This window comes from Solanum pennellii, chromosome 5 (genome assembly GCF_001406875.1).
Source record: "Solanum pennellii chromosome 5, SPENNV200".
NCBI lineage: Eukaryota > Viridiplantae > Streptophyta > Magnoliopsida > Solanales > Solanaceae > Solanum > Solanum pennellii.
This window is the reverse complement of record NC_028641.1, coordinates 13611377-13624279: the sequence shown is the minus strand read 5'-3', so window position 1 is coordinate 13624279 and position 12903 is coordinate 13611377. Positions and strand designations below refer to the sequence as shown.

Sequence of the window (12903 nt, the reverse complement as noted above, 5' to 3'; positions counted from 1 at the left end):
GAATCTCTTCATCCAAAGCAATTCTTTACAAGCTTCAACGACAGCAATAAGCTCAGCTTCTGTAGTAGATAGAGCAACACATTTTTGCAACCTAGATTGCCAAGACACAGCTCCCCCTGCAAAAGTAACCAAGTACCCTGAAGTAGACTTGCGAGTATCAACATCACCAGCCATGTCTGAATCAGTATAACCACAAAGAATAGGCTTCCCTGTACCAAAACACAAACTCAGACTAGAAGTGCCACAGAGATATCTCATAACCCACTTCACAGCATTCCAATGTTCTCTTCCCGGATTAGAAAGAAAACGGCTAACAACTCCAACAGCGTGAGCAATATCCGGTCTTGTACAAACCATCGCATACATCAAACTACCAACAGCTGAAGCATAAGGAACTTTCTTCATATCTTCCTTCTCATCATCACTAGAAGGACACTGTTTCGTGCTCAATTTGAAGTGCATAGCTAAAGGTGTACTGACAACCTTAGCTTTGTCCATGCTGAATCTGCGAAGTACTTTCTGAATGTACTTCTCTTGTGATAATACCAATTTCTTGGCCTTTCTATCACGGACAATCTGCATGCCAAGAATCTGCCTTGCTGGTCCTAAGTCTTTCATAGCAAAAGACTTACTCAACTCTTGCTTCAACTTCTGAATCCTGCAAGTATTATGACCAACAACAAGCATGTCATCAACATAAAGCAACACAATAATAAAGTCACCATCAGAGAACTTTTGCACAAAAACACAATGGTCTGAAGAAGTCTTCTTGAAGCCCTGCTGACTCATAAAAGAACCAAACTTCCTGTACCACTGCCTGGGAGCTTGTTTCAAACCATACAAGCTCTTCTTCAATTTGCAAACATAATTCTCTTTACCCTTGACTTCAAAACCTTCCGGTTGCTCCATATAAATTTCTTCATCTAAGTCACCATGGAGGAAAGCAGTTTTAACATCCATTTGCTCAACCTCTAAATCTAGACTTGCAGCCAAGCCTAGAACCACACGAATGGATGACATCTTCACAACTGGAGAGAATATCTCATCAAAATCAACTCCCCTTTTCTGATTAAATCCCTTGACAACTAATCTAGCTTTGTACCGTGGAACTGGATTACCATCTTCATGTTTCACCCGAAAAACCCACCTGTTTTTCAAAGCTTTTCTGTCTTTAGGTAACTTAACCAAATCAAAGGTATGATTATCATGCAAGGATTTAATCTCATCTTCCATAGCATCAAACCACCTTTCTTTTTCTTCACTTTCCATGGCCTCATCAAGACTCTCAGGTTCTCCCCCGTCAGTCAAGAGTACATACTCATTGGGAGAATAACGAGATGAAGGAATTCTCTCTCTACTAGATCGTCTGAGAGAACTCTCTGGAGCATCTATAATTGGTTGTTGGACAACCACATCATCTTGCACTGGAGCATCAACAACATCATGCCGGTCATTCTGAACATGATCACCATCTTCATTATCAACTTGATTTTCATCATTATGAAGATTTTCTTCCGGTGCAATAGTCAAAGGAACTGGATCAACATCAACTAAGCTCTCACTACTCTGAAAATCAGCCTTGTCAGCTTTGTCAAAATCTTCAATTGTTTGGTCTTCAAAGAACACAACATCACGGCTTCTAACAAGTTTCTTCTCAACAGGATCATAGAAACGATAGCCAAATTCATCTTGACCATAACCAATGAAGATACACTGCCTAGTTTTAACATCCAACTTTGACCTTTCATCCTTAGGAACATGTACAAAGGCTTTACACCCAAAGACTCTAAGATGATCATAAGAAACATTCTTACCAGTCCAAACTCTGTCAGGGACATCACCATCTAAAGCAACAGCAGGAGATAAATTGATAACATAAGCAGCAGTATTAAGTGCTTCTGCCCAAAAGGAATCTGACAGCTTAGCATCTGAAAGCATACATCTAACCCTCTCAACTAGAGTTCTGTTCATCCTCTCTGCTAAACCATTTAACTGAGGAGTCTTTGGAGGAGTTTTCTGATGCCTAATACCCTGCTCTCTGCAATATCTATCAAAAGGACCAATATACTCACCACCATTATCTGAGCGGATGCATTTCAATGTCTTCCCTGTTTGTCTTTCAACCAAGGCCTGAAAACTCTTGAACACATCAAGTACTTGATCCTTGGACTTCAAAGGAAATACCCAGAGTTTGCGAGAATGATCATCAATAAAAGTCACAAAGTAAAGTGCACCACCATGAGATCTTACCTTAAAAGGACCACACAAATCAGAATGTACCAACTCCAGCAAATCAAGCTTTCTTGAAGGCGGATGACTCTGAAAAGAAACTCTTTTCTGTTTACCGGCTAAGCAATGAACACATTTCTTCAACTTTGCTTGTTTCACTCCAGAAAGCAAATTTTTCTTAGCCAAACTATCAATCCCCTTCTCGCTCATATGACTCAGCCTTCTATGCCATAACTCTGATGAAGTATCATTCTCCACCAAATTTACTGAGTCTCTGGACATGGAGCCCTGAAATACATACAAGTTAGACAACTTGTCACCACGGGCCACAACCATCAAACCTCTAGTAAGCTTCCACTGGCCAACACCAAGTGTATTAACATAACCCTCATCATCAAGATATCCCACAGAAATCAAATTCAAGCGAACATCTGGAGCATGCTTGACATTATTGAGAACTAGTTTGGAACCATTGTTACTTTCCAAACAAACTGTCCCAATGCCAATAACTTCAACTTCATGATTATTGCCCATTTTCAACGTTCCAAAATTACCTGGAGTATAAGAAGAAAATAATTCCTTCTTTGGCGTGACATGAGAAGTAGCACCAGAATCCACAAACCAGCTAGACTCATCACGAACAAGATTAATGGCATTTGCATCACAAGAAACAAGAAGATCATCATTAGCAACAACAGCAACACGATTTTCATTATCGCCTTCTCTCTTTTGTTGTCTCATATCTCTCTTGTGCTTGTAACAATATTTCATGATATGCCCATTCTTGTGGCAATAGTCACATGTAATATTCTTGTATTTAGACTTTGACTTGCTTCTACTTTTACCTCTATCATTCTGACCTCTGGACTTGTTTCTCCCCCTATCTTCAGTAACCAAAACATCGGAGTGTGAAGCTGAAGAAGATGAGGCTTGAGATCTTCTTCTCATTTCTTCATTCAAGACACCACTCTTAGTATATTCCATGGTTACAACACCACTGGGAGCAGAATTAGTCAAAGAAACTCGAAGAGTTTCCCAAGAGTCTGGCAGAGTATTAAGAAGCCAAAGTCCCTGTATCTCATCATCAAACTTTACACCCATTCCGGACAGCTGGTCAAGAACACCCTGAAAATCATTAATATGATCAGAAATAGGAGTGCCCTCTTTATACCTGATATTCATTAATTGTTTCAATAGGAACAACTTGTTGTTGCCAGTCTTCGAAGCATAAAGTGTCTCGAGCTTGTCCCACAAACTTTTGGCATGTGTCTCATTCACAATATGATTTCTAACATTATCTTCAACCCATTGTCTAATATAGCCACAAACCTGCAGATGCTCAAATTCCCATTCTTCATCATTCAAAGACTGAGGCTTATTAGAAGCAAACACAGGTAAATGCATCTTCTTGACAAATAGAAGATCTTTCATCTTGCCTTTCCAAATATGATAGTTACTACCATTTAAACACACCATTTTGCTCATATTTGCCTCCATCATTCAAAACGACAATCAACAATAACCAATGCTCTGATACCACTTTGTTGGGAAAGACAAGGCACTAACAAAGAATGCCTGACAGGATAACAGCGGAAGAATACCCAAGTCTATACTTTCCCTTTTCGATTTGAACCAAGAGAAGACAAACAACCACAAGCAATATGATAGTAAGGCAGCAAGTAATTCAACCAAACAAATATAACAAGACAATAATAAACCAATCACACAAGACATCAAGATTTACGTGGAAAACCCTTCTATGTGAAGAGTAAAAAATCACGGGACAAAAAGCTCCACTATAATCACCAAGAGTCACAATATTGTTCTCCAAAATTGGCCACAAAACAAGTGCCAAACAACGAGCAACAACAAAATAAGATTGCACCAAATCTAGAGAATTACAGGAGCAAAATCACCAATTTCGCAGCTACTGTTCACGACAGCAAAACTGAAGCTGCAGGCCACCAAATCCAACTCTGTCAGTTCCTAATCAAAGATTGAGATGAATATAATATGCTGTCCAAAAATCAGCTCAATCGGACAAGAAACGAAGCGGGAGTCGCAATTTGAAGTTGGCTGTTAGGGCTGAGATTTTGACTGCGAAAAACTGCTCTCTTTCTCTCTTTTTGGCTGCTGAAAAACTCTTTGTATGTCTGAAAATAAGACCTAAATAGGCTTATATTTGCCTCATAAGAATAGGCTTATGGGCAAAAATGGGTTGGTCCAAATTGAACTTTTATTTATCCACATAGGAAGGGAAAAAGGTCCATAACCCAACATCTATATCCTTAAAATAAAATTTAAAATGAAGAGGAGTACCTAATTCATTTCATTATTTTATTTTTCTAATCATATCTTATCTTAAATCTTAAAAGATAAGATCCAAAGTCATAGTCTAATGACCAAGTGGAACACGCATAATTAAAATTTTATCATGTTAGTTAATTACCCGTTTTGATAATAAATAAGAAAGGTAAAAAAAATTGAAACTTTTTCAGTTTTAATGTATGAAATCATATTCGTATTTTGAGAGTCAAATAAATTTATTTATTTATGATTTATGTGTCTTTTAGATATTTTGATTTACTATTAATTATTATGAAATTATTGTATTCTTTTGATATAATTTTCAAATATATAAATTTATTTTACATTTAAAGTTATATTTAAAATTTAAACTATAATAGATAAATTGAAGGAGTAACATAGTTTCTTGGTAAATATGATGAAGCAGCTCCTTTATCCTACACTGATTATGCTAAAAGGGCAACTGATATCTCTTTTTTAAAATTTAATTTGATAAAAATCAATTTGTATTTTACCTTTGAGATCTTGGCATATATATATATATATATATATATATTTCTTGTCATAAGTTAAAATTTATCTAAGATAAAATTTTATAAAATTATTTAGATAGCGGGTTTTAGTCTTATAAGCTTCATTATTATAATTTTTAGTGAATAGGGTCAAAAATACCCCCAACTTTAATTTATTGTTTAAATTTATCCTCGCTGTTAAAATGGAGTTAATTTTACCCCTCTTCTTACTAATTTTTTTACTAAATTTCTTCCTTATTTTAACCTAATAACCCAACAATTTAAAATAACCCGTCTCCACATCTCCTTTACCCATTTATTTATATTTATTTAAAATATAAATAAATGATTTATTTCGAATTCAGGGTATATATATAAATATTTAGAATTAGTATATGATAGACACTTGAAGATGAAATTTTTGAAGGAACGTTACGTTGTGGGAATACTAGTGGTGGACTGGGGGGCTTCTATAACTACTAATTTAACTTGCATTCATAATCAGTAGGGATGTATATGATTCGGATAAAAATTGATTAAGAAAGTTAAATTTGAGTTTTGTTTATTTTGTTTTATATTTATAATAATTGATAATATTTAGTTTGATTTTGGTTTTCTTCAAAAAAAAAATCGAATCAACAAATATATACATTTTTTTTATATTTATATACCTAATGTATTATTTTTATGAACATTTTATATATCTTATATCTATTATCATCAAAATTTATTTATAATCTAAGGAGTTCAGTGGAATCAACTAGGAAGCCAGGGGCAGAGCCATCTTGGTACAAGGGGTTCATCCGAACTCCTTTCGATAGAAAATTATATTATTTATATATGGTTAAAATAATACTTTATATATGTATAGTAGATGTTGAATTACTTTCGACTAATTCGTGTGTCTATTTTTACGAATTTTTAACTCTCTTATTGAAAATTATGACTCCGCCATTTGTGGGAGCATGATTCAGTTGCTGAACGCCATTTGTGGGAGCATGATTCAGTTGCTGAAGCCTGGCTGTTTCGATTTTGATTTCATTTTCTCCATTTGCAGTGAAATTTCAATTTCAAAGATAAAATATATTATGACAGATAGTATTGATGGATGTCTCTTTTTGAACTAAATTGTTCTTCTATTTTTTCAGCTTATTTTTCTTTTTTTTTTTACATAATTAATAGATGAATAGTCGGACCAAACTCAATAACAATCAATTATAAATGTATATTATATTGATATTTAGTTTGATTTTAATAATAACTAAATTGATTTGATTGTTATTATGCATCAATAACCAATCCAAACTGCTTATAAACACCACTATTAATCAGTATAAAATAAATTATGAGCGTGAATTTTAACTTGGTAGGAAAAATTAACTTCATGCCTTGTTCTTAGTTTAGTAAATTCTCTTGCACATAAGGCTAAATTAACATGCAATAACAAATAACCGTTCTTAACAAATTTGATTTCGTATATATATAATAATATTTTTAGAGAAGTTAACTTAAATTCTTCTACTAATAAATATAATTATAATGATTTAAGTTTTACGTGTCGTCTACGACTTTATTATTAAAATAGAATAATATTGAACAAAGCAGCCGCCACACTAGTCCAACTCTTAATAATAAATTCACCATTAAAACCACATTTTTCCATTGCTATTTTTTTTCAAAACGTCTCCGCTTTTACATTCTCAGAAATAGCTCTCATATAATTTACTCTCTCTGAAATGGAGAATTATGCAACAATATTTCCATCAGCATCATCATCGTCGTCTCATCACGAGGGATATGTTTCATTAATGAATAGCAAGAGTAGTATCAGTGACGATACAAAAGAGGAATTATTATTCCAAGGGAAGAATAAGGCCGGGTTCTTGGGACTAATGGCAAGCATGGAAACTCCAAGAGATATTATTACTAAAAAGGATGAAGTGATCAAATCGTGTAAGAAGAAGATTAAGAAACCAAGATATGCTTTTCAAACAAGGAGTCAAGTTGATATTCTTGATGATGGTTATAGATGGAGGAAATATGGACAAAAAGCTGTCAAAAACAACAAATTCCCAAGGTTAGTAATATCTTCCATCTACCTTTACACACTTTAATTAAATTCCCAAGTAACTTAATTACTACCGTCCGGAATTATTTGTCATTTGCGTTTTTCGAAAGTTTATTTGACTTAGATTACATTAATTCGATATTTTAAACAAAAAAAATAAATATTCTAAAACTATATGTAAAGTACTATAAGTTGCAATTTTTTGCATATCAATATGATGGAAAAATATATCTTAAAATGTTAGTCAAAATTTTTAGTTTGACTCTAAAAATAGAAACCATGACAAATAATACAAGACGGAGGGAGTATTTTTAGGCCAAACAAAGAAAGACAAAGTATGGAAAATACACCCAGACACAAACTATTAGTTTTATTTCTAAACTATTGATACCCCTTTACTTGACTAACTAAACTTTGATACATACGTATCCTGATCTGCCACATGACATGGAAAGTGATCTCAAACTCTTGTAGAAGCATAGATTCTTAATAAAAAGCCGAGAAAAGGGTTCAAAATAACTTTAAATTTAACAAGAATTTAGGAGTGTATTTCATTCATGTTGCAAGATATATCGAGGGTGTATTTAAATTCAGGTTGTCAAGCATAGAGGTGTTTTTAAGGCTGTTAATAGTTTAAGCATGAAATAATTATTTGAGTTGAGTTTAGAGGTGTTTTTAAGGCTGTCAATTATTTAGGAATGAAACTAATAATTCACACCAAATTTAGAAATGTTTTCAATACTTTATCATCTACGTTCTAATCCAAGTCAAGATTGAAGATTCATTTCAATTTAATATTTGGGACTATTTTTTTTTTTTTGAAAGCGTCATTGATCATTTTCAAAGGGATCTTAAGAACTATGTTAATCTATCCTCAAAAGTGATCTATGTTACGTTTGACGGATAATTATAGCAATAATTGTCCAACTACTGTGATATACTAGACTTCACATGCCAAGGGTGAATCCATATTTAGATTATTTTGTTTAAAATAAGTATGATTTCGTTATATGCATATATTTTCGTTCGTTTATATAATTTGATCCAAAGCAATTGAAATTGCCTTAGATCTACTTCGTTCTATACTTAAGATTATTACTTGGTTTATGCTAGATACTTTAATTTTGTAAAACTAACATGCAATGAAACTTATATTCAGCCCTTTGATGACAAATAAGAGATGTAAGGATCCCACGAAATTGAGGACGCTATTAGAAACACAGATATTTTCTATTATAATTAATGTAAAATTCGTGTTATAAAATATGAGTTTTCCATCTCATTTCTATCGATTCAACTTTAGAAAAACGGATGGTTAAAACAAATTCTTATTGAAATACTAAGAATTAAGGTTTCTATTTATTTTTTTTAATGTGAAAATAAAACTTATTTTTTCTATTCTCACTGATTCAATCAAAATAACTGTGAAAGGCTGGAAGCTAACTGAACATTTTTCTGTGGTGAATTTCAATAAGACAATAGTGATTTTTTGAATAGTGGGAGTTTCATCAGGATTTTGATTTATTATCTATAAGAAAAGAAAAGGTATTGACATACTAGAACTTTTGAAGTGAAAACATGAAATTGAAATGATCAAAAGTTGTAGGAATTGGAATAGTAAATTGGAATCTATATTTATCCCCACATACTACCAAGTTACAACTATGATCTGCAGGAGTACTCTCTAATCCATGAAATTAATCTGGCTATAGTCATTACAAAAAAAATATATATATATATGTGTGATATATTTTCCTATTTCAAATGGCTACTATTATTTGGGTAGGGCTAGTGGTTTAGACATGGGAAAATGTTAGGTGAAAGTAATTATACAAAAAAAAAAAAAAGTCTAATGCATATTTGGTTGTTGTGGTACTCAACAGGAGCTATTATCGATGCACACATCAAGGATGTAACGTGAAGAAACAAGTACAAAGATTATCAAAGGATGAAGAAGTAGTAGTAACTACTTATGAAGGCATGCATTCACATCCAATTGACAAATCTACGGATAACTTTGAGCACATTTTGAGTCAAATGCAAATCTATAATTCCTTTTAAATATTTATTTTATCTTTCAATGCCTAAGGCTTATATCTTATCTCGATATATATTAGTTACATGTAAAATAATACTGCAGTGTGTACATGTATTTTAAACATATATAGACGCAGATAATTTTATTTTTTCACTTATTTTGAGAGTAATTTTCCTAGGTAGTTATCCATGTTTGGGAAATTACCTAGGAATATCACTTATGTTTGTTTTAGGACTACAATATCACCCAATTTTGCCTATTTTCCTCACATTATACTTGTCATAAAAAACGCGTTATCTCTCTCTTATTAGGATGTCATGTCACATTATATATTTATTTATTATTTAAAAGATATGCTTTAAACCTATTTAAACATTATGTTGCAATATGATTTTCTTTTTAAAATATTGTTTTCGATTTATGTTTTTTGGAAATGTTTTGTTTTTTAGATATATAAAGATAATTTTTTAAAATGAATGAAAAAAAGTACCCTATTTCTACAACTAACTACTAATGGATTGTTTTAACCATTTTTTTAAATAAGTTTTTTTAATTTTTTATGGATAATTATTATCTTTTACTATAAGTTTTTCAATTAATTTTTTTAATAATAATTATAGTTTTTCTACGGTGCACTTTTTCTTCTCCTATTTAGATAGATATTTCTACATTCCATTTTGTTGGAGCATTTCCTAAAATCACTGAAATGTGATAAATATAAATAGACATTACAGTTTTTTTCTATAAAATAATTCAATTTTTATTTTTTATTTTTTAACCTTAAAAATTGAAATTTGAAGCATTTAAAGATCTTTCATTTTTTTTCCATAATAGCCATTACTGATTTTATAAAAAAAAAAAAAACAAAGTTCAATTTCATTTCTTTTCCTTTAAAATGAAATTAGAAGCATTTAAAAATCTTCCATTTTTTGCCGTTACAGTTTTTTTAACAAAAAAACTTTTATTTTTTTATTTAAAATAGCTATACTGAAATTCCTATTTTTTTAATTGTATTTTTAGATCATATTCAAAATGTTTTTTGAAAAATTAGAATTCTTGAATATTTGTGATGCTGACATGTGACACTTTTTACTTCTCCTATTATATATAGATAGATTTTTTTTAAAAAAAATAGACAAACTCACATATTATACCCAGTAAAAAAAATTACATTAAGAACTGTAGTATGAGCTCCTCCGATTTTTCAAGAAAGTATGTGGGTTCCTCTGATTCTTTTAAAGAATTTGAAAAATATTAACAATAAATTAAAAAATGTGACATGACACCCTAGTAGGAGAGAAATAATTATTATTTAAAAAATTAATTGAAAAACTTATAAAAAGATAATAATTATCATTAAATAATTAAAAAAAGTAATAGTCCATTAGTAGTTAGTTGTAGAAATAAGGTACTTTCTTTTCATTTATTTTTAAAATTTATCTTTATATACCTAAAAATAAAACATTTCCAAAAAACGTAAATAGAAAATAATATTTTAAAAAGAAAATATATTGCAACATGACGTTTAAATAGGTTTAAAGGATATTTTTTAATAATAAATAAATAAATAATGTGACATGACATCCTAATAGGAGAGAGATAATGTATTTATTGTGTCAAGTATAATTTGAGAAAAATAGGTAAAGTTGAGTGATATTGTAGTCCTAAAACACACATAAGTGATATTCCTAGATAATCTCTCTAACATGGGTGACTATCTAGGAAAATTACTCCTTATTTTGATTATATTAGAAAGATTATTTTCAAGCGATGAAAGAAAATAAAGCGTAGTAAATTTAATATCTATTGAATGAGAAATAATACATTTTTTTAATCAATTAGCTAAAATATATTTTCTAATAGCAATTTTGTTTCATTTCTATTGCCCATTCAATAAGGTGTTACCCTTCTAATATTTCTATTTATATTTTCTTGTTTAGTCCATTTAATATATAATGCTCTGCCTCAATGTGTCACAAAAACTTAAAACAACAAATACTAGATTATAAATCAGTACCAAAGAACTCATAAAAAAATGAGAGGTAATATATTAGTAGAACGAAAATCAAAATCAACAAAAATAATATTTTCAGGATTAAAAAAATGGAAATACAATGATAATAATTAAGAAAAAGAAAAATGATCATTGCTCCTCTTTTAATTTATTTTAGTTAACATAACAAGAACCCTAGTATCTACGGTACAACACTTTTCAATAAAATCAGTTCAAGACACATTATCAATTTCGCCAACACCATAAAATAATTTTAAATTGATTAAACACAACTTAATTGTATATATATTTTTTTGCTTATGAACAATAGTTTCTTGTTGAGTTTTCAAATTTACCAGTTGGCGTCACAGTTAACTTAAATATATATTCTATCATCATTGTCTTTATAGATTTCTTCATTGGGCGCTATAGGTAACCTAATGAAGGAGTAACTCCACATGTAGAACTTGTGTTTATTCTATTGCTCGTATTTTATAAAAATTTTGTCGCGGTCATGTGTCGGATCTAAAAAATATATAGATTTTAAAGGATAAAACACATGATGATATCTTTTAAAAGTTCGAGCAACATAGATATCATTATATAGAAAAGGTAACTATAGACATGTATTTACCAATATAAATAAAAATCCACATTATCATCAGATCTCGATGGAGTTTTCTCATTTACAGTTGCTACATACTTCATGATAACACTCAATTACACATTGAAAATTGCTGTGTAGGCGATCGTATGTAATATTTTTAGCTTAACTTAAGAGTTGGTATAACAAAATAAAGATGGCAGGAACATTAAAGAAGAAAAGGAACAAAACAACCGAGAGCTCTTCTTGAATAGAAAATATAGTTTTTGAATTACAAGAGAAAACAAAGCTTGTATATTCTCTGTATTTACTTACTCCTACTTCTAATATAACTCCTAACTTATAGTGTTTTTATTCACCCAAACAAGCTCCTAACTTACTCCTAAAGTTCCTGTAATGATCCAGATGGTCATTTTTGAAAATTTCAAATATTTATTTAACTAGAGTAAATTAATTAAAAGTTAATTATTAAATAGTTAATTTTAGTTAAAGATTAATGGATCAGGTTTTTAATTTATTTAATACCACTTGACTATATAAGAAAATAAATTATTAGGGTTGAGGATTTTTGGGTCATGACTTAAGAAAAGAAGAAGAGAATGGAAAACACTTGTGGAAAGGGAGCCGTCGTAGAAATCAAAACACGAGTTTCAGGTGATACAAATTTGCTATATGTTTTTCCTTTTAAATTATTATTATAATATGTAGGTAATTAAGGAATTTTGATCTTCAATCCCTGCCAATATTTTTTTAACAACTAATGGGCAAATATCATTTATGGGTCACTTGTTTGCAATTTTAGTGGATGAATTATGGAGTAAATATGACCAATGATAATCCAATCATTGGAAGATGGCATAGTATAGTGTAAATGCACAAATAACGTTCTACTATTAGTTCAAGTTTAAGTATGGTTCTGTAAGTTTAAGTATCATTCCGCAAGTGGTTTCGATTTCATACCTTTTTTATATAATAACCATATAATTCATGTTTTTCTATATTGAAATAGGTAATTAAATATTAGGGGTATAATCTTATATAAATACCATTAGTTTTATGATATTGGAAAAGAATTGGGACATAACTTAAGCTTGAAACTTAGGAACTTGATTATAGATTGGGTGATCTTTTTAGTCTAGGCTTAACCTATAG

General features: G+C 30.7%; 1 protein-coding gene across 1 annotated transcript; it reads left to right on the top strand.

The window, feature by feature from the left end:
• Nucleotides 1–6709: 6709 nt before the first annotated feature.
• Nucleotides 6710–9370, top strand: LOC107019883 (probable WRKY transcription factor 75). Its single transcript, XM_015220244.2, has 2 exons — nucleotides 6710–7125; nucleotides 9000–9370. The coding sequence occupies exons 1-2, from the start codon at nucleotides 6785–6787 to the stop codon at nucleotides 9175–9177; spliced, it is 519 nt and encodes a 172-aa protein (XP_015075730.1). The 5' UTR covers nucleotides 6710–6784; the 3' UTR covers nucleotides 9178–9370.
• Nucleotides 9371–12903: the final 3533 nt, after the last annotated feature.

What these genes read in the sequence shown, in the direction of transcription:
- LOC107019883 (XM_015220244.2), top strand. Translation starts at nt 6,785, where the DNA reads ATGGAGAATTATGCAACAATATTTCCATCAGCATCATCATCGTCGTCT. An exon ending in AAAAACAACAAATTCCCAAG is followed by an intron (nt 7,126 to 8,999) that starts GTTAGTAATATC and finishes GGTACTCAACAG; the next exon opens with GAGCTATTATCGATGCACAC.